Below are 23,644 nucleotides of genomic sequence, written 5' to 3' on the forward strand. Positions count from 1 at the left end.
CCAATATGTGAAGCATGAATAATAGTTTGCCCAACTTTTTGCTGGCAAAAACAGGCATCTCTCTGTTGAACCACAGAAAATTTCCCATTACCTGTTTCTAGTAAGGAGGCTGAAAATGATGGCCATTTAAAATGTTTACAGTTGCTTTTTGCTACCCATACCATGTATAAGAAACAATAGGAACACTTAGCAGTTAAATAACAGATTTCATTCACAAATCTCTAGTGCTTTAAAAAAAATGCAGGTAAGCATTTTGAGTACCATTTTATAGATGAGACACATAGAGCTTAAGTGACGTTCCCAGGGACACTCATTCAGTCGACTGCATCACCGAGTATAACACTAACGACTCTTGACGCATGGTCTGATGACCATGCTTATGCCAGGTAAAGGAAATGCCATTCTAATGTTATGTAACATTTTAAAGATTTTAAGATTTGAATGGTTTAAGGGCAACCACAAGAAGGAAAGCCAATTACAATCAGAAATATTTTGTACAAGTCTAACAGTCAAAGGCAGTACACACAACAGATTTTTTTTAAAAAATCTTGCTTTGTGACAGCAATAAAATTGTAACAAGTTAAAACTCAGAGTGCTTTTAAGCAAAGCCCTTCCCAATGCTTTTGAAATTATAGATTATAGATTACAAAATTAAATGAAAAAAATGTCTTAGGAGGATAACTGAAGTAATATTCTGACTGTACGCGAGAGGTTTTAGAATGTTAAAGCTAGAACATTAGTCAATTGTGTTAAATGATCTTTCCTCTTACTTTTTTAAAGAAATGTCTTCTGTTCTTCTATCCTTACTTTACTTTTTTACCCAGTCTTCTCTCAATTATTTTCAGGGTGATTTCCAAATGTCTAACACGGCACTAACTCTCACTAGCAGCAAAAGTAGTGGTGCCTATATTTCAAATCAAGTCACATTTGTAAATTTGCATTGTGCAATAAGCTTCTATTCTGGATTAGATAATTTTCTGCACTCGAAAAAGGAGTCCTGTATTACCCACTTGCCCCATCTCATGAAAGTATAGTCTAGCATTGTCAGTATATAGGCTGTTTTTTTCAGAGAAGTCAAGTTGTGACAAATTGTGATAGCTGACATTTATTAGAGATATTTTAGAGCACTAAAGTTTCCATTCTTTTTTCCCTCAATTATATTTTAAACTCAAAGTAGGGGGCAGGGGTATCAAGGCTATGATCAGGATTATTTCAACATAATGGAACAAGCCCAGGTTACTGGGTGAGAAGTGGATCACTCGATAAAGTACCCTTTCTGTTTACTACCTCTGAAGCATCTGATGCTGGCCACTGTTGGTCTGACCCAGTATGGCCATTCTTATTATGTTCTTAATCCATCCACTTTTGATAACTGAGACTGGGAGGTCGTCCGACCTGGAAAACAAGATGAGGTGGGAAAAATGGACTCTCTAGATTAAGATATGCTGATGAATCCTGAAAGAAAAGGTTGAAAAGGCTAGAAGGAGAAGTAGAAGATAGTTCAGGATGAGACACTTGAAACCTCGGTGGTTTCAATAGACTTTTGAACCAGACCAAGGAAGTCAGACTCCAGGGTCTTAGGGAGAGGAGAGACAGTGGAGAAGGCTAGTCTGTCTGCTGCATGTCTGTAAGAAACATGATCCACCAGGTTAGGAAAGTCAAAGTCAGCCAGATGTAATGCTGTCCACATCTGTCCCTTGTGTACCATTTGCTATGAAAAGGACAAGCCTTAACCATGTTATTGGCTTGGTGAAACTTTGTTATGAAGAGGACGGTGATCAATTGTTCTCCATGTCCAATGAAGGCAGGACAATAAGTAATGGTTTTAATCTGCAGCAAGGCAGAGTTAGAAAGTTTTTCCTAATGTATAACCTAACTATGTGGTTAGGCTCTGGAATAGGCTTCAAAGAGAGCTTGTGAAATCCCCACCATTGGAAGTTTTTAAGAACAGGTTAGACAAACACCTGTCAGGGATGGTCTAGGTTTACTTGGTCCTGCCTCAGCACATGGTATTGCTTCTGCTCCCTAAGCTGTAGCTCACGAAAGCTTATGCTCAAATAAATTTGTTAGTCTCTAAGGTGCCACAAGTACTCCTTTTCTTTTTGCGAATACAGACTAACATGGCTGCTACTCTGAAACCCAGTCAAGTTTCCATGAGGAATATTCACAGAAAACAAATTTAAAGAAGCCTTGCAAATGATTACTAAAAGAAACTGAGCATGTGCCCTCTTTTGCGTCTTTCTGATGCAAAAAGAAAGCCCAACAATAGTTGTTATTTGCTTTCTTTATTTTTTTGTAAACATAGAAAAGTAAAGAATATAATATTTGGTCCTCCCTGTTCTTGCTGGAGAACTTCTAGGAAGTCTCAGAGCTCACAATACACATCTCTAACACTTTAACTGTAGAGGAAAAGGTGTTGAATCTTAATTAAAAAAATGCTTTATTCAAAATGCTAGGTAATGAAGTTAAATAGGTGTTAAACAACTTTTCCAATCTGACTAAAATAAAAATTAGTTAAAACAGATATTAGCATTATAAGAATGTTTTTAGACTTTATGGAATGCTTGTAGGATGCCGCATGTATTAATCCTACTTACAATATCTGTATCCCATGTTATAAAGTTATATTGCATGTTTGCATTGTAAATCTCTGTAATTGTGTAGCTCACCAAACAGGAAAAGCAGCATTAATTAAGGTAAAGTGCTCGCCTTGCACACAAAATGGCCCACGGAAAGTCAATGAGGCATTGTGTACCAAAGGACAGAGACCTTGTTGTTTACATTCCTCACCTACTCAAGGAAGGGGAAACCGGTGCATGAAATCATCCCTTCAGCTCGGAATCTGAGGTGAAGGGGATAAAAATCCCTGTCAAAGAGAAACTTGGTCTCTTTATGCTGCCTGGACTCTCAGGGGCAAAGATTCCTAAACGTAAGCAAGAAATCCCCATGCTGCTTATCATGGGTCAGCCCTAAAGGACACCTAGAACTGCTTATTATAGAAACTTATATTACCTTTTTAAATCTACGACAGTAACTCATTTGTGTGTGCGCGTGTGTGTGTGTGTGTGTGTGTCCTGTTTTAACCTTGTAAATTACTCCCATTTCTTTTCTTAGTTAATAAATCTTTAGCCAGGATTGTCTTTGGTTTGAGATCTGAGTAGAGTTGATCTTGGGTAAGTGACTGGTCCTTTGGGACTGTGAGTACCTAAACATTATTCTGATTTTTGGTGTAAAGTGACCATCTATCACATATTCCAGCTTGCCTGGGTGGTAAGATAGACTGGAATGCCCAAGGGAACGGTCTGTGACTCCATGGTAAGATTGTCATAGTGCTTTAGAAGTTCACACTTGTTACTGGGTTGGAGAAATTTAATTATAGCGCATACAACCAGTTTGGGGTGTCTGTCCTGCTTTTTGACAGCCTGCCCTGAGGTTGGCACTCACGCTCCCCATCCACTCCAGATGACGTGACACCACCCAATTCCCATTTATTTGAATATTTTTGATCCCAAGCACATTTCAGATATATGGAGCAATACAATATTTTTCCATAAAATACCAGTTAAAAATAAAAATCAACAGTAACTGTTATTTTGATAAAAGAACAGGAGTACTCTGAAACCTTGTGGCACCTTACAGATCAACAAATTTATTTGAGCATAAGCTTTCATGGGCTACAGCCCACTTCATTGGATGCATGCAGTGGAAAATACAGTAGGACGATTTTATATACATAGAGAACATGAAACAACTGTACTACATACGTACAAGTAGCCATATGGCCGAGCAGCTTCAGGCAATTTTGCACCGTAGTGGTGGGGTATCGCTTGAGTTCCTCTATGATGGCGCCCATGGTGAGAAAGAAAGTTTCCGGAAGAAATGCCCTGGCTTGACTGGAGTCTAGGAGACCTCCTATGAACTCTATCCTCTGAGTCGGGGCTAGGGTCCATTTCACCACGTTCAGTATCAGACCAAGCCTGTGGAATGTTGTCCAAACTAGGCTCACATGAACCTCCAACTTTGTCCTTGGAGCAGCCTTTGATTGGAAAGTCATCTAGGTACAGGAATACTTGCAGTTGCCGCTTCCGCAGGAAAGCTGCCATGACCAGCATGCACTTGCTGAACATCCAAGGGGCTGCCAAGAGGCTGAAGGGGAGAACTGTAAATTGATAGTGAGTATTGTTGACCACAAAGTGGAGGAACTGTTTGTGGGATGGGACTATGGACATGTAAAAGTACATTTCCTCCAAGTCAAGGGTGGCATATCAGTCTCCCGGATCCAGGGAGAGGATAATGGAAGACAGAGAGACCATGCAGAACTTTAACTTCTTCATCAACCTGTTGAGGTTTTGCACATCTAAAATAGGTTGAGCCGACCCATGGCCTTGGGGATTAGGAAATACCGGGAATAGAACCCTCTGCCCCTGAATTCCAGAGGGACCTCCTCTACCACCTCGAGTTGTAGGAGTGTTTGCACCTCCTGCATGAGAAATTGCTCATGAGAAGGGTTCCTGAAGAGGGATGGGGAAGGAGTGAACAGAATTGGAGGGAATATCCCAATTCTACCATGCTCAATACCTATTGGTCTGAGGTGATTTGTGCCCACGCATGGTAGAAATGGGATAGATGATTCACAAAGGGAGGGGAAGGATCCAGGATTTGCACTGGTGCGTTGCCCCCCAGGTCCACCTTCCAAGTTTGGCTTGCAGGTTGAGGACTGCTTCGCTGAACCCAGGCCCTGGTTGGAGGACAACTGAGAGGATCTCCATCTATTACCCCTGCCCTGCTTCTTGCTATAGTCCTATCTAGGTGGGGCAGGGTAGAAGCAAGGGGTAAGTTGCGGCTTAAAATGCTTCCTCTGTCGGAGGGCTGGCATATGAAGCCCCAGGGACTTTAGTATTGCCCGTGAGTCTTTCAGGCTATGGAGCTTGGAGCCTGTTTGCTCTGAGAAAAGCCCTAAACAGTCAAAAGGAAAGTCCTGGATTGTCTGATGGACTTTGTGTGGGAGTCCCGACACCTGAAGCCATGAGCTCCTTCTCATGGCTATGACTGTTGACAAAGTATGAGCTGCCAAGTCCACCGAATCTAGGGAGGCCTGTAAGGAGGTCCTCGTGATGACCTTGCCTTCCTCAAGAATAGCAGCAAACTCCTAGTGGGAGTCCACCGGAATGAGCTCCTTGAATTTGGACAACATAGTTCAAGAGTTAAAATTGTAGCAGCTTAGGACTGCCTGCTGGTTGGGATTGTGAAGCTGTACCACCCTCCCCTCCCAACCCAGTAGAATACACCTTCCTACTGTAGAGATCCAGCTTCTTCACCTCCTTGGACTTAGGAGTGGGTCCTGACTATCCTTGCCTTTCCTTTTCATTGGCAACCTCCACCACTAGAGTGCCCAGCTGAGGGTGAATGCACAGGTACTCATATCCTTTTGAAGGCACAAAATACTTCTTCTCCATCCCTTTGTCTTTGTGGGGAGGGGAGGCGCGCTTTTGCTTTAGTAGTGTTCTGGATGGTCTTAATGAGGGGAAAAGCCACCGCAGAATGTCACCCATGGGATTGGTCTCCTCCGACACATCCTCTGCCTGCATGCTCAAATTTTGAGACACCCTTCTGAGCAACTCCTGGTGGTCTCTGTTGTTCATGGCCGGAAGCGTGGTGGATGTGCCCACAAATGCTTCATCAGGGGAGGATAAGGAAGATGCCCGCAGAGGCACCAGGGACTTCCTGACCCTCCAGCTTGAGGAGATCCCATTGCACCAACATATCCTGGTACTGGCCCCGGTGCCAGTCCTGCTGTGGTCTCAGTGCAGGCCTGCATGCCCATCTCTTGGACTCACAGAGGTTCATTGGCTACAGAGGATGATGTAGATTGGCTACAAAGGATGATGGAGGGGCCCATGCTCCGATAACACCGACAAGGATCTGGACTCCAGCTCTTGGGCTTGGTTGTAGGCCCACGGGGTCCAGAAGGAACACTGAGCAGGCGCCTGCCCTTGTGGTGGCCATGGCTTCATAGTCAATGGTTGCCCTTCCTCTTGTCTGGAGCAGTGCCAGCATTGCCGAGCTGCGTACAACTCCTCCTCCGAGTCAGACGAGGACTCTGACCTAGGTGACCAAAGTGTTGCAGAGCGAGATGGTGCTGGGGAACGGTGCCAATGTGAGGGCAAGGAATGCTGCATCATTGCCAGCTTTCCCTTAGAAGGCACGGTGCCTCTTTGTGGTGCCCCTGGGGGACTGTACCGTCATCACTATGAGGTCCCTACATGCCTCAAAGGTGTCTGGCATGGAGGGAAGGTCTAACTCCTCCACCCGACAACCCCACCCCAGGGATTCCATGAGAAATAGACTTGATGGACCTCCCTACGAAGCCAGAATTGATGGTGCTGATTGATTCGGAGCCGGAACAGGGTGACCTGGTGCGGGATGCATCCCGCTGTTGCCTCCTTGCTCTACTAAGCTAGTGGGAGAGCAACCTCTGTCAGTCTTTTTCTTGTGTGGCACTGGTGAATGGGAGCGGTGCCTGGCACTTGCACTGGAGGAGGTCTTCTGCGCTGGGGAATGGTAGTGCTTAGGGTCCCTGGAGCCCAAGTCCTTTCACAGCATCACAGCCTCTCTTACTGAGGCCGGTGCACTCCGCACCGAAGTGCTGGGCTTGGGGTCGAATATCACCTGTGCAGGCTGGGGATGAAAGGCTGGCTCCATGAGGAGCAATTTCACCCTAATGTCCCTCTCCTTCTTAGTCTGTGGGCAGAACCTACTGCAGATTTTGCACTTATCAGTCTGATGGGCTTCCCCAAACACTTTAAGCAGTAGTCATGTGGGTCTCCCTTTGGCATAGGCTTCAGACAGGACCCGCACGGTTTGAACCCTTGAGACCGAGGCATGCCCCGGTCCCCGGGAGGGAAAGGTGGTGGGGGAAAACCCTAACTAAAACTTAGCTAACTATAAACTACTGGAACTAATACTAAGTTTTAACTATTTACAGGTACAACAAGAAAAAGTCCAGTAGTGGATCGCTTGCAAGAGAATAGAGCTGCTCCACAACCGTCACTGGTGTTAAGAAGGAACTGAGGAGGCAGTGGTTCGGCAGGAACCTATATACACTATCATGAACGCACGACTCCAGGGGGTCCAGAGCCAACCCGAGGGGTACCGCTAGGGGAAAAACCTTCCGACGACCATGCACGTGGCATGCACACACCTACTTGGAATGGACATGAGCAAGCACTTGAAGAAGAAGAGAAGGGTTTTTAAATACACACATAGAGCAAACCGTATATATGATTGGGATATGCATTAGAGCTACACTAGCAAGGGGCTGGGGAGCCACCAGAGTACAGAACTAGTACAGAAGTTCCTTATTTATGGCCCAGTGCCTCCCAGGGAATACTTGGTTTGGGAGAGGCTCATATGGCTCTTTCTGCAATTGGGAAATCCTGCCCTCAACCATGGAGTAATGTGGCCTGTGGTACAAAGTTAGGGATGTTCTCTCCTAACGAATAATGCCAGAGATTTACTCCCCATTATCTTCCGCCCATAGTTTTTAACATGGGAGGACATGATCTGGGCCATAGTAATTATATGGCCTTGTCTACATAATCATTTAGTTCACAGCAAGCTGACACGTGAATTTACCCTGCACTAACTTGCCATTCTCTAATTGTCCGTATGGACCCTGCTGACGCACATTAACAGGTCAGTGGTGCACGCTGGTCTGGTTTAAAATAGATCCAATTTTTTTAAAACATTTATAAAAATATTCTCTTTAATCTATCCACTACCATTTAGGATGGCCTGCATAACTCTCTGATGGCTTTGCTACTCATAATGCCAAAATCCATCCCAAACTCATGCTGATACAAATATTAGAACATACCATGCTCATGTGTGTATGAATTACACACGCTCTTTCTTTTCTCTCCCATTGAGCTCACGGACAAAGGCAGAATCAGATCACACTATACATGATTTATCAAGGTCTCTCCCTCTCTCTATCTCTATGCGTGTATATATATAAAAGGAGAGACAGACAGACGGACAAATGGACTAGACTGGAACTAGTCTGTTCTTCCCAACGGCTGCACAGAACAACTGCCCTAATTTGCTTAATTTTTCTTTTAAAAGGATCAATCATTATAATATTCAGGAGGGTATATGGCATGTACACATGCACTCACATACACCATTTAAAATTGCAGTCATGAAAGTGACAATCATAATTTACCTTTGTCATTTGTTCTGCCATTTGTAGACGTCCATCTAGTTCGCGTCGGATCTGAGCTGCTTGTTCATCTGCATTATCCAGCTTCGGTACAAAGCACAAAAAATTAGTCATGTGGGACAAGCTATGGAAATTGGCTGTTTTAATTATAATAAAAATCATACGTTTCAAAATAAGGGAATAACAGAAAAACTTCAAATATTTTCTATCTTTTTACAGTAAAATGCTACACAAACTTTAAAGGTCTGATTTTCATCAGAAATGCAAGGCAATTTAAATTTATCAGTGAATTGTGACAAAACATCATCATTAGAGAGACAAGGTAGATGAGGAAATATTATTTATATTTTATTTAATATAATATTTTATTGGACCAACTTCTGTTGGTGAGAGAGACAATCTTTCAAGCTTACACAGAACTCTTCTTCAGCTCTGTGTAAGCTCAAAAGATAACTCAATAAAAGATATTACCTCACCTACTTTATCTCTCTAATATCCTGGAACCCACACATCTACAAGAACACTGAATGTATCATGACAAGTATAAATGCAAATTATCATGGAGGCATTAGCCACTAGAACTCTGGCATACAAAGAGATTTATATAGATTAGTTGCGATTAAAAATTTCCAATAGTGTCCTCATTGTTAGGACGTTATAACTTCCAAAAGTGTTTCAGGGGAGATGGAATGCAGGATTGTCAAAGGACCTTACAGTATACATTTTAGATAGATACAGTAAGTGAGTGACAAAAAACAGGGAAGGTGAAGAAGGACTAAAATTACATAAATAGAACCATCTGTGCCATTTTAAAATCACATGAACCATTTTAACAGGTGGTTTTTATTACGGGAATGAGTGAAGGGAGTAGAGCCTTGTCTGTGATGTGCTCATCGCAGCCTAAACCATGGAGGAGACAAGTAGCCACATTTTATATCAGTGGGAGTATTTCTGTTGTTTTCACATTCAGCTTTAGATACAGTGACAGCTTCCCGGCTAGTTCTTCAAAGCATCTCCCTGGCCAACCAGGATCATTTTCGTTTTGGCAGGGCTGCTCTTCATTCAAAAAGCTGATCTCTTGTAAGCATTGTGGCATCTTATCATGGCAGTGATTGCATCAGAGGAGAATGAGATATGCAGACAGGTGTCATCAACATATATAGAGAACAAGACCCATGACATCTTACTGTCTCGCCAAATGGTGTTATAATAGCCAGTTTGAAGATCAGGTCCAAAAGTCTTAAAACAATTAATGGATCAGGTCCAAGCTACATTAGAGACCACATCTCCATCTATGAACTGCCAAGACCATTCTGCTCCTTGGACAATGCAGATTACAAAGCCCAGCACAAAGTATGTGAGATCTGGAGACAAAACACTCTTAGTTGAGTGTTGCTCAACTTAGTTGCTCCTTGCCTTCTTGCTACCTGCTCCTCTCGACTACACGCTGTTATGCCTCCCTGGACATTTTCAAGAGACCTCCTAGTTTTATTCCCATGCTCATCAACAAATCCTTTCTGCCAGTCAATTATTTTTGCCAATTGCTTGTCTCTCTCCAGCCTAAGCTTTTCAGTCCATTTTCCTCAATATATTTTCCTCTCTCTCCCATCTCTAAAAGAGCAAAGGTATTTTTATTATTATTATTATAGACAGGGCTGATAGCAGTGATTATTAAGGTTACCCAACACTTCCCATTATAAGACCCTTTTTTCAGTGGCTTATAACTTCGCCAAAGTTGAACAATTTGGGGTGACATTTTCTATGCCAGCTGTCTGCCTCAGACTGAATTTTTTTCCAAAAATTTCAGCCCAAACAGTTCAGTCACTGCCAAGAAAGAAGTTAAGGAAAAATATATTGTTTGCCCGTGTTAATTTTTTTATGATCTTTTCCTTGAACAGCTCTATTGTTCCATGCTTTGGAGCAGGGAGGTCTTTTGCTGTCCATGTGATAATGCCCACCCACATTAAGCCAAGTTATAAACCTTTGAAATATAATCTCAGTTCACACATCGTCATTTTTAGTAGCTAAATTCCCTAAGATTGTCTTTACTGGGCATGAGCCAATTTGGAGCTGAGCAGCACTTTCCCTGCAATTGCAGCTTTGGGCTGATGAGGGTCATGCCAGGTCCAGGTCCCTGAACAAAGAACAGGGAGGCTCTTCTGCACTCTGTGACTTGCTGCTGAGTGGAGAAGGAAGCTGCCTGATTAAAATGCAGAGGGGACAAGAGTCACACCTGCAAAGGAGGGGAGGGGTAAGTAGATTGGAACAAGGAACCTATCGAGGGAGAGGGAACCTGGGATGGGAAGTGGAGTGCAGGGAATACTGAGACTTGCTTAGCAGGACACTGGGACTGGGAGCAAGGAGGAGACTGGGGCTGATTGGGCAGGAGACTAGTTAGGAGAAACAATAACTGGCTACTGCAGGTTTTTCTTGGACCTTCCTCTGAAGCATTTAGTACTAACCAATGTCAGTGACAGGATATCAGACTAGATGGATGGCTATCCTGATCCAGTATGGCAATTCCTATGTTTCTACATCTTCAACTCCATAGATAGCATTATTATTGAAATGACATCCTCCAATAACTGGGAATTCTGCCTAAGTGGCAAATAAGACCACCTACTTAGGGAGGTCATTCTGATTAAGCAGATTCTGCTGTAATAGCCCTTACTTAGGCAAAACTGGCTTCAGTGTGAGTTTATCTGAGTAAGAACCACAGGTCAGATCAATAGCATTACATCTTGATCAGTTTACTACCTATTTGTTTATGTACATAAACAATATAGAAAGGGAGCATAGGTCTACTGAATGAGCACCCATGTTTTTAGAGGTTGAAATCCAAGGACAGCATGATTTGCAGTTCTGATTGTAAATATGCTTTGTTTACTGTTCTATTACCTAAAGGATCCTAACATATGTGCATGCATTTTGACACAAAAGGGAAATGGCACTATGTGAAAAATATGGCTAAAGTACAAGAACAACTTGAAGCGGAAGAGGTAATGCACTAAATTCCATTATGTTCATTTGAGTTCCTATACACATACAGTATGTCAAATATCATTCATAGAAGAAATTAAAACATTTTAATTATATACAAATGGGAATATTGACCTGACAAAAATTATAGTTCTTCACATCCATAATTATTAAAGTTCGCTCTTCCCCCTGAGCATTTCATTAATGTTAAATTAGTTTCTTGTAACTTTTTAATTCCACGTTAATGTGAAATAACTAATGTGCAGCTTTAAATGTATTCTAAATTAATGACTGAATTCAAAGTATTTTAAAACACATCTGCAGTTTTGGGGCCCATTTTCATTTCTGTCACATCAATCAAAAAGCACTATTACTTGCTTCTATGCTCTTTGAGTGGCTGGCAGCTCCTGGGCCACATAATGTTCCCCAGTAATCATTTCTTCCCATGCTGACTAGTTGGGATCCCGCTATATTGGGTGGCCGCTGAGAGGTGCCTACCTGAGGTAGCCAACGGTTCCCACTATGGTATTTCAAGGGGGAAATAACCCAGGGGGAAATTAGAGACATAAGGTGACTGAGGTAGTATCTTTTATTGCATCAACTTCTTTTGGTGAGAGAGACAAGCTTTCGAGCCACACAGAGCTCAAGAAGACATGAAGAAGAGCTGTGTGTGCTCGAAAACTTATCTCTCTCACCAACAGAAATTGATCCAATAAAAGATATTTTCTCACTCACCTTGTCTCTCTAATATCCTGGGACTGTCACAGCTACAACATCATTGCATACAACCATGGAAAAGTTGTCAGCCACTGTGGTGCAATAAAGGTCACAGTTTGGCAGGTCATGTGTTTTGTTTTAAGCTGGACAGTTCTGTTTTCTCAAGGTTTGTCCCGTCCAGTATGAATGTATAACTGGACATGGTTTTGTCGAGCATCACACTGCATGGGATGGAGAACACCATATTGAAGACAGCACCACTCTGTCCCCACCAGCATGACCTCATGCAAGGTCATGATGGTGGGGGCAGGATCACGCAGGGAGGAGTGGTGTCACATCGCTCCCATAAGTCCGGAATGTCTGGTATTCTGCGCATGTGCTCAATGACCGTCCTAGTCACAGCAGAATAGTTTAGAAACCTTCTTATGATGGATGTTAGGGGGGGAAAGGTTGATTCCTCCTTTCTACCAGCAACAAATGGAGTCCAGCACTGCTCCTGGGAATGAGAGGGTAAGGAAAAAGCCCAGGGTCAGATTCATGGTTGTCCTGTGAGTATGTGGCATTAAGAAACATGGTAGGCATGGAATATGTAGATTCAGATTTTCCATAGTGTCCCCTTTCCTGGTCACCAAAGATAAGAATACCCAGAAAAAGATACCTGTTCCCAGCAACACTAGGTCTGTGAGGCCCTGATTCTGCCAAGATTTATACATGTGCTTAACTTTACACACACCGAGCAGTCCCATTGACTTCAACTGTAAAGTTAAGCACGTTCATAAGTTTTTGCAATGTCACGGCCTAAGAGCAGTAAACTACTAATATTGTGCATTGACCCTAGAAAAGACTGTCAATCTTCCTAGAATTTCTCAAACTCGTGAGCCAGGAGTACTTAGCAGCTAAGTATGTACTGTAGAAGGATCAGCAACTCTCAAATAAGCCAGAAAACACACAAGGCCAATGCCTAATCAAGAGCACTTCTGGAGGTGGCATCAATAAAAGCTCATCGCTGGGGACATAAAATCCTAACAGAGTATTGGTTTCACCCTTAAATTATTTGCATTTGCAAAACAAGCAGAATAAAGGTTTATTTAAAGGCCAGTCTGTGTAGTTTTCCCAAATACTTCAACTGATTTCTATTAAACCCTTTTTAAAAAACTCTTATCAGTCTTTTATTTCAGACAGATGGGAGTGTTACAGTGGCAAAAAAATCACTCTTCAATGTCTAATCAGACAATTCCTTCTCATTTAACCCCAAATTAATATGTAAAGTACATAATTCTTAATTTTATTTATCAAAATAGGAGTCTAGTTCTTCAAAGGTGTTGACAGTGGGGTTGTTGGGCTTTGTTTGTTTGTTTAAGGGGTTGTTGTTGTTTTTGTTTTTGCCTTCTTACAGATTAAATTCTGGATTAAAATGATAAGATTTACAATTTTCAGATGCATAAAATGACCCCCAAATTAAGTATTTTGCTTTAATATTGTATTTCTTTTTCTTATTTTACTTATTTCAATGCTGCTATGGAGCCTGAGTGCTTAGTCCTACAAAGAAATTAGGCACATGTGTTAATGCTTTGTAGGAATGGGGATGCAGTGCTCAGCACATTGCAGGATCAAGCCCTAAAACCTTTACATTCTGACTTGAATTTGAAATCTTTGCACTATTATAGATTTTTACACTTAATAATGGACCTTATCCTGGAAAGTGCAGAGATCCTCCTTCAAGTTTCTAAAGGCCCTGCACTCTCATGGTCTCCATCAAAAGTTTCAGGGGTACGACACCTCGCAGAAGGAGCTTTGCACTTTGCAGGATCAGCATCTCCTGTAGTAGCAATATATGGCTCCAACAGCACTGCATCCTAATGGCCTAGGCCCAGATCCTCAAAGGTGACATCAGTGAAAGTTAGGCCCTGATCCCTGAGGATCTGGGTCCGGATCCTGCAAGCTCTACACACAGAATTCCCATTGATTTCAAAGGGAATTCTGTGTACATCATCAGTTCTTAATTCTTGCTTTTCCTCTGCCACCCAATCAACCCCCTCTCCCAATCAACCTACACAAAGTGCAGAAAATATGCTGGATTTGGCAAATAAAAACCTTGTGGAACTGGTAATATTGAAACAAACACAAGAGGATGAGGAAAGATCTTTCACACGTAGAGACAATATGAAAACTTTGCAAAAAGAATAACCAGGATCTTTTCCTTAAAATTATATATCTTCTGCATGAAGAATAAAATATACATCATTTACAGGAAATCCTCAGTTAAAAGTCAACTTCAGGGCCCACTGAAGGATGCTCTAAAGTAAACTATTACTCTAAAGTAAACTATTACTTTCACTTCAATCTGTCTGCAGCTAAAAAATAAAAAGTGTATTATAAAAGGTGACCTGCAAAGCTTTTATGAAATATTCTAACATTTAGCATGTACATTTTAAGTCCTAATAACTTTTAAAACTTCTTTTGTCTAATGCTTAAAAATAAATATCAATATTATCCATCAAGTCATAAAAAATAAAAATTCTGCCAAGCCTACAACTAATATCAAGCAAGATGCAGATTGACAGAGCCAGAAGAGTACCCAGAAGTCACCTACTACAGGACAGGCCCAACAAAGAAAATAACAGAACGCCACTAGCCATCACCTTCAGCCCCCAACTAAAACCTCTCCAACGCATCATCAAGGATCTACAACCTATCCTGAAGGACGACCCATCACTCTCACAGATCTTGGGAGACAGGCCAGTCCTTGTTTACAGACAGCCCCCCAACCTGAAGCAAATACTCACCAGCAACCACACACCAGAACCACTAACCCAGGAACCTATCCTTGCAACAAAGCCAGTTGCCAACTGTGTCCACATATCTATTCAGGGGACATCATCATAGGGCATAATCACATCAGCCAGAATATCGGAGGCTCGTTCACCTGCACATCGACCAATGTGATATATGCCATTGTGCCAGCAATGCCCCTCTGCCATGTACATTGGTCAAAGTGGACAGTCTCTACGTAAAAGAATAAATGGACATAAATCAGACGTCAAGAATTATAACATTCAAAAACCAGTTGGAAAACACTTCAATCTCTCTGGTCACTTGATTACAGACCTAAAAGTGGCAATACTTCAACAAAAAAACTTCAAAAACAGACTCCAACGGGAGACTGCTGAATTGGAATTAATTTGCAAACTGGATACAATTAACTTAGGCTTGAATAGAGATGGGAGTGGATGGGACATTACACAAAGTAAAACTATTTCCCCATGTTTATCCCCCCCCCCCCTCCACTGTTCCTCAGACGTTCTTGTCAACTGCTGGAAATGGCCCACCTTGATTATCACTACAAAAAGCTCCTCCCACTGCTCTCCTGCTGGTAATAGCTCACCTTAAGTGATCACTCTCTTTACAGTGTGTATGGTAACACCCATTGTTTCATGTTCTCTGTGTATATAACTCTCCCCACTGTATTTTCCACTGAATGCATATGATGAAGTGAGCTGTAGCTCACGAAAGCTTATGCTCAAATAAATGTCTTAGTCTCTAAGTTGCCACAACTACTCCTTTTCTTTTTGCAAATACAGACTAACATGGCTGCTACTCTGAAACCAGTTTAAATCTTAAATCTCTCACTCATGTTGTCAGGAAGGAGGCTTACAAGCACTATTTAAAAAAAATCATGAAAAGAGGCATTCTGACAAAAATGAATCTATGGGGGAAAAAAGAAGGTAAAGTGTATCTTCATAGATCATGAATTTCATAAGCTGAAAAAGTGAACAACATTGAAAGTGCTTTGTAGATCACCTTTAAAGAAGGCCAATACTGTAAAGGCATGCTTTTTAAATTATACAAAATGGGCATGTGATGGGGCGTACAAACCTCACAAATCAGGAGCAAGTTAATGGCCTGTGGGGGGCCAAATCATTCCCTTCCCATGACACCTGAAGCAGGTACCCAACATCCAGGGAGGCGCTAAAATGGGAGAGCCCAGCTCATTTGTTGCACGGGTGGGATGGAGAGAAGACTTGGAAGTCTCAATGTGGGAGAGAAAAGTTGCTGAGACCAGGAACTGGGAAACAATGCTGCCTACCCAGGACCTCTCTGAGGGAATAGAAGAGTTTGTTTCTTTGTGTTGATTTTGGACTTTCGGTACCCCAAAGAGGTGGGACTGTTACATGACATCACTGGACGGCTGTCACCTGAACTCAGAAGCTGTTGAAGGATGGGTGGAGCAGCAGAAGACAAGATTAGGAGGAAAACAGAAGCAGAGCCACTGGCTCACCACACCATACCACACCACCACTATGTACAATACTTTACAAATATAGAGATAATATTTTCTGCTTTGGAAATTATAGGGATACATTTCTGTTTTGTATATCACAACCACTAAGAGTTCCTCTTCCTTTTTCCTCCATATCATGGGTGACATTTTGTGAGGTACAGCACAGATTTTGCCTGTCGGGGTCAGGTGGTGCTAAGCTGTCTGTAAGCCACATTTGTGCTCTCCTGATTCTGGGCTACTCTAGTGGCCAGAGTAGTCTTTAGTGTAATTTAGACTGCCTTTTGGTGCTAAATTGCAGCAGGGCTATCCAAAACCTCTACAGTGCTACCTGCTGTGGTCCCACCCCCTTTTGTTCCCAGACCCATGCCCTTGGCCTGCCACTTGTGCCAGAGATCCTCAGGAGACAGCCAGGGAAATTCTCCTGGGGTCCTTTTATGCCACTCTGGTCTCTTTACCTATATGAAGCAGGGTGAAAATTTCACACCATATATCCAACACCCGGTTGATGACAAGTATTCATGCAGCTACATAACAAGACTAGTCAACAACTACATGCACTGTACTGGCCTGAGTTATATAATTCTAATATTCAACATGTGCCAAAAAGAAAGTTCTCAGAAGCTGTGTCTGGAAACTTTAAGCCCACTTACCCCAGAACACTACATTTCAAGCTTCAAAACATGAAATCTTATTTCTTACTTAAAGTATCCCTTAGACCCTCTTATTCCACAGGCCCAAGTTCTGTATGCAACTCTGAATGCTCTTGTACCTTGGCTTAAAAGCATGCATGCAGGAACCTGCCATGGTGAGAATTTCTGGGCCCTGAAAGTATCTTAGAAGTCCTCGACTTGCCTATATTATTCAACCACATCTCATAAAAATACAATTAAGACTGCAGAAGTCAGCATATTGAATTAATATTAACCTGCAGAAAAATGTTTAAAAAGAAAGAAAGTGTAAACCAAAATACACAAGAACACATTTATTTTACTAATTCTATAGTCACAACTCCCATGGCAGGTAAGTGCTTTGGTGAGAGATTAAAACACTAATTAGTGAGCACAAAGCTGGAAAAAAAATTTCAGACACTAAAAACAAAAGGCCTTTACACGATGTACTAGATGTAGGCTTGATAGTTTCAATTAAAAAGCCAGAACCACTCTACTGAGAAAGACCTGTACCTATATAGTGTTCAAGCTTTGGAAATGAAGAAAATCTCCCAAGTGATCTTAACAGCCATGGCATAGGTGCTCTCTTAAACAATTATGCTCCAGTTTACTAAAGGATGTAGAGGCCATCAACATCCTGAGTCACACTTCAAAGTAAACAGGACTAGGAAGCAGACTCAGACTCAATACAAATATTATTCATGCCAAATGTATTACACAGATAGGTGGCTGCATTCTGTATTAGCAGGATCTTCCAAGTAGATTTCCAGTTTTTCATTTCAGTGGCCAAACCAAACATTTGAAAACTAACAATTCATAAGAAGATTGCCTTGGTGCGAGTTAAAGCCTGGTCTTCCTGTATTTTGGAGTTGAATTTTGTCATCTAGAGCAGTGCTACTCAAAGTGGTTGTCCGCAGACCGGTGCCAGTCCGCAAGCCATCAGCTGCCGGTCCACGCGCACATTGGAAAAAAAATTGCCGGTGCCCCACATCAGATAGTTTGAGAAGCACTGATCTAGTGACTGTAAGGAATACTACTTTGCTCCATCTAGTGTCTTACCCTAGCTTTGCACAGTAGAGAATGGCATCAGTTCTTTCAATTTCCCTGTTTGGATTTAAGCAGACCCTGGCATTCCCCTTTAATTGAATAGGCCCCTGAATTTTCACTCATTTACGCAAAAGATCTTTTCTGTCATGTGCTGTCCGTGGCACAGTTGTTGCCCCTCAAATCCAACATTTTAGACATAATCATGCGGTTCCATTTTTCTTTTGTTTCCTGAGCTGAATTTAAAATACTTTTTCTGCTGTATGAAGTTCCAGGAAGTCAAGGACTCATAACTCAAACAATTGTTTCCCTCGTCCCAATCTGGTAATCCGAGCAAACAGTTTGTAGAAGAATTCCATATTGAACCTCATAACATATCCCAAATCTTTTGGGGGAAGTTGCATGTCTCTTTGGTACCTGAAAAAATCATTTGAAGAAAGTGTGTGACTTGCTCTGTATGTGGCTTTGTGAATCACAGATAGGGTCCACTTGATTACTCATTATTTTCCCCAGATTTTATACAAGGTAAAAGTCCAGGCATTGAGTTCTTCATTTACATGGACACATATGCACAGAAAATGTTAATTATGCAATGTGGGATTCACATGAAAAATGTACACTATGAACTGGAAATAAATATTTTAAATATTTATTCACTCACTGTGGTCTGTTTAGGCATCGAGGGGAGGAAACCAGAGAACCATAAGTGGTCAGATATTGAATTGTAAGTCTCCAATGTTTCTTTCAGTTGTATTTTTCAGGGCTATAATTTATTGCTATTATGAAGATCTTTTCAAAACTTGGGAACTAACAACAGGTTTTGGAAGGAAAAATCCAATAAAAAGAGAAGGTTCGAAAATTAAACCATTACAATGAAACTTAACATTGAAATCTATTTTCTTTCACACTTAAATGATTTTTCCTCTATCACATGTATTTATTGGTTTGTTTTCACAAGACTGTTCATAAATGCTGGCATACTGGCACACTGTCTTTCTGTTCTCTGATGAATGTATTCTTAAATGCAGATCTTCTACCCATAGATTACTTAGGTCTTGCATCCTACAAAAAAAAAAGGGTGAATCCAAATCTTGCCCTACTAATATTGGCAATCTATTTTTAAAAGTGTGAATAGATTTAAAAGCTAGTCTGAAACAGCAGGCTCTGAAACAATGGTAAACGCCATACTTCCCAGCATGTATACCTCACACTACTAGTATAGGTAAGGCTTTGTTCTACAACCTTGAAGTCCAAAAATTAGTGAACACTCTGCCACTGACAAAATTTGTTTTTCATCATAGTCGTCATTTGTCCACATGACTAAACTACTGTGCCATTTGTAACAAAAAAGACAGTCTCTGATCAAGAATGGCATGGAATTGAAATAGTAGGGGATCAACTCATCTCATCAGTTGTGTATATACCACTCCCACTGTAGTCAGTGGACGGTGCATGTATACAACTGATGAGATAACTGAGCCCACCAAGTAAGTGTTGCATTCCATTGTCAGACAGATGGCTAGAACTGCATAGCACCTGTCGCCTTAAATGAGGCATCAGAGACATCAGTCTCTCACTTTTATAAGCACTTATTTACTCATTTTGAAAAACTATATTGAGAAAGGCTATATTTATATATGGTCAACAAATCAACATCAGCAGTGAATAATTCTGTCACAGGATACTCTCTTTAATAGAATGAGCACGGGATGATTTTGTAAGAGACTCAAAAAGATTTGTCATCTAAAGATCTACAATGCTATTCAACACCTGAAATATCCCCTGTCTAAATATACACAATATAGTATTACTGGCTTACCTGAAAGTAGTAAATCAATGAGATACTTGTAATAACCATTCAATAAGGTTCTCGCTACAGACACACCTGGTACTATATTTATTTACCTTTATTGCATTTATCAAACAGCTCAAGAGAGGGTCTAAAAGGCAGCAGAAGCCCAGCAGTAATCAATACAAAGCTGACTTCTGATTTGTTCAGCTGCTACCTTTCTTTTCTTCTTGGTCAGCAAAGGGGATGCGTTTTGTAGATGTATTTGTTCATGAGTAAGTGGATGATACCTGAAATACTACACAAGGTTTAAATCTTTAGAAAAGGATTTTCATTATTTTTCTGGGTTTTGGTACATATATTTTTAATGTAACACTTGAAATTCCAGTGCCTGACATTTCTCTTGTCTTTCTAGGTAAAGTTATAATATCAATTATATATATATATAAATCTGCTAGTGCTGTAACGGCTGACCAGCTCATTAGATTAATACTCATTTGACATAAAACTAGCAAATTATATAACTACAGGGAATGGCTCAGAAATAATGTGGCAGTATAGGTTTTTCTGTTTTTGTTTTGTTTTGTTTTTGTCATTTTGATATTTTTATTCTATTTTTTCTGGATACCTTCAGTTTGCATAGCTGAAGTTAAAACTGGAATAAAAAGGCTATGGTTTGCGTCCTTAAAATGACTGGAGTGAAGAGTTCAGACAAAATGCTTAAACTGAAATGAAGTGATAACTAATGCTGAATATATTGAAGAACAAATAAATTTGCAGCCACAAATGAACCACTGAATACTTAAACCCTAAAAGGAATTAAAAGACCTCTAATGTAATTAAGTTGATATAACTTCTTCTGCCCTGGCACCAAGAGGAGATAATTCTAAACTAACTAATCAGAAGAGTCTAACCAGAGAGTCACCTTATTATTATTTTTTAATCTTTAATCTAGAAAAATGAAGGGAGAGGGTTTGAAGGTATAAACAGAAAACATCACAATGGTAGATGCTTTCTCCTTATTAGCTACCAGATGTTGTGACCTCAGGCCAGATTTAGGGGCAGGCAACCCAGGTGACCACTGGTGGTGGTGGGCTTGCACGGTGTCAGGCTCACAGTGCTGTTTTTGTTGTTAGTGACAAAAGGTTGTTTAAAGAAAAACGTTTCATGTATTCTGTATTCGGATTCATTTTTCACTAACCTCCTAAAATGTTCTGGACCTTTGTAGAATCTTCCAGAGTTTCTGAGATCTATATTTTCCTCAAAAGTTGTCCTACTATGTTGTCAGCCATGGTTTCATGGGTATATAAAGGGTGGGGCATTACCAATCAGTTGGCAAGATATAAGAACAAACTGAAGTGAAGTGAGAGCCCAGCTGCGATACTGTGAACTTTGTTTTATTGTGTAATTGTGAAAGTGTACTTGTGTTTGAAGACTTGAGGAGTATAAGTAGTGACTAATAAAGGACATATTTAATGAGACACCAGAGATATCTATCGAACACCTATCTATACAACAATGTCAAAGAAATACTGTTACTTCTTTTGCCAGGTTTAAAATTGCAAATTAGCAGATTTACCTGAAGATAAGGAATGGAAATATGAGGAAAGTAATGGAGAATCATCCAGTTATCCTGGTGGTGTAAAGGAGAGTGATAATAAAGAAAAATCTGGGTTTACATGAAAAGGAGAGAAACGATAAAAAAGAATCAGCCTCGCATTATTACCGAAACAGCAGTGCGAAAAACTGCACATCACAAATCTATATATCACATCCTGTTTTATGGCCAGATCCTAAACTCTGCCAATATTGTTTATAAAATTTTGAACAGGCCAGGCAAAATCAAGGATATTTCATTTCCTGTAAATGAGCAGAAGTGACACTTCTCAAAGTCACACTGCGGAAGAGTGCTAGAGAGTGATGAGAAACTGAATCAGAATTCACTAGTTTACTCAAAATCAACTGACGAAGTGTTCTCTTTTCATTGCAAAATATTTTACAAGAATGCCAAATGTTGTTTGTGCTTTCTGGGTACAATTGCTGACATAATTTAGCTGATGCTCTTAAGCAATATGGCCTACTCCAAATGGATGGAGGTCGAGTCCAGACTCAAGCTGAATAAATGCATAGACAAGATATATACAAGATGTATAGATCAGACGTTCAAACATACAGGAACATGCTTGAACATCTGATCTCAATTACCTTCTTCCTTACAACAAATAATTTGGCTTTCTGGGGCATGTCGGATAAGCTGTTCACTTAACATAATGGTAATTTCCTCGGTTTGGTAGAGCTCTTTGGGAAATACGATGATGTCATGCGTGAGCACCTACATCGAGTAGTCCGTAAAGAAACTATGGATCATTACTGCAGCAAAACAATTCATAACAAAATTGATTGACCTTATGGCAAGGAAAGTATTTGATAACATATTGATGTGGTTCGGCAAAGCAAAGTACTACGCCGTAATAATAGACTGTACTCCTGACATGAGTCACAGTGAAAAGAATTTATTTACAGTAAGATTTATTGATGATGAGGATGACTGTATTCAAGTACAGGAACACTTTATCTGTTTCAGGTCTATGGATGACTCAACTAGAAAAGGCCTAACAGAACTGTTTATGAATGTTTTGAATGAGAATGAAATAAAGCTTTGGGACTGCCGCGGCCAAGGCTACGACAACAGCGCAAACATGAAGGGAAGAAACAGTGGCATCTACACATTGCACTGAATCCAACAGCTTTCTTCATGTCTTGTAGATGCCATTCCCTCAACCTGGTTGTGTCAGATGCATCATCATCATCTTTAGATTCAGTGTCTCTCTTCAGAGTACTGCTAAGGATACACATCCTGTTTTCAGCATCAACTATCGGGTGGAAGATCCTCACTGACTATGTTACAAATCTGATTGTGAAGCCGCCAAGTGACACTTGCTAGGAGAGCCGAATTGACAGTGTAAGGCCAGTGAGGTACTACCTGACTGAGGTTTACGACACCCTGATGGAACTGTTGCAGTCAAGTAAAGCAGATGTTGGAATTTGACATGAGACACCAAGTCTAGCAAACCAAATCATTGACTTCAAATTTCTGGTCTCAATTGTGTTTTGGCACGATATTCTGTTCCAAGTAAATGTTGTAAGCAAGGCATTTCCAATTAATTCAATGAACATCATGACCACTACTACTTTGATGAGAAGCTGCTTGATTTCATTGTGGTCTACAGAGACAACGAATTTGAAGATGCCATCACTGCTGCCAAAGAAATGGCGGAATTTAGGAGCTGAACTTGTCTTCAAGAAAACTTGTATTCATCGGAAAAAGAGACAGTTTGGTTACCAGGGCAGAGATGAGGTGATAGGAAGCTCGGAAGAAAAATTAAAGAGGGAGGGGTTTTTTGCTTGCTTGTTGACACTGCTAGGGTGCCCATCAAAGAAAGATTTGGACAAATGAAGTACGATTAAAAGATCTGGGGCAGGGGTTGTATGACCTTAGTAAGCTGTCGGTGGACAGGAAAACACTCACAAACAATTGTACAGACCTTCACCAGACACTGACACATGGTGAATGTTCAGACATCAATGACAAAGACCTCTATGTCAAAATCGACAACATCCATTACATTTTGCCACATAGGAAGCCCTCTCCACTCCAAGTTCTCCAATTCATTCATGATGTAGAGATGAAGGCCACTTTTCCTAATGCATGGATAGCTTTGATGACTCCGCTCATGCTGCCAGTCACAGTTGTGAGAGATGGGCGCAGCTATTTGAAGCTCAGGCTTATTAAAACATATCTTCGATCAACAATGGCCAACAAGAGACTGACACCACTTGCTATTTTATCACTTGAAAATGCCAATGGTCAGTCATTGGATCGCTCTGATGCTGTGCTTCAGTTCCCAAGGGCAAAGGCAAGAAAAGGTCTTTTGACTTAAAGG

At 41.0% G+C, this 23,644-nt stretch overlaps 1 protein-coding gene across 26 annotated transcripts in view; it reads right to left on the reverse strand.

Moving 5' to 3' along the window:
* The window catches only part of CADPS2 (calcium dependent secretion activator 2), a 592,957-nt gene that overhangs the window by 364,321 nt on the left and 204,992 nt on the right, over positions 1-23,644 (reverse strand). For all 26 annotated transcript variants that reach the window (XM_038405345.2, XM_038405323.2, XM_038405244.2 and 23 more), the window contains exon 4: positions 8,225-8,305. In XM_038405345.2, coding sequence (XP_038261273.1) covers positions 8,225-8,305 — 81 coding nt within the window. The remainder of the gene's footprint in view (positions 1-8,224; positions 8,306-23,644) is intronic.

The sequence above is a fragment of the Dermochelys coriacea genome, chromosome 1, assembly GCF_009764565.3.
Source record: "Dermochelys coriacea isolate rDerCor1 chromosome 1, rDerCor1.pri.v4, whole genome shotgun sequence".
Classification (NCBI taxonomy): domain Eukaryota; kingdom Metazoa; phylum Chordata; order Testudines; family Dermochelyidae; genus Dermochelys; species Dermochelys coriacea.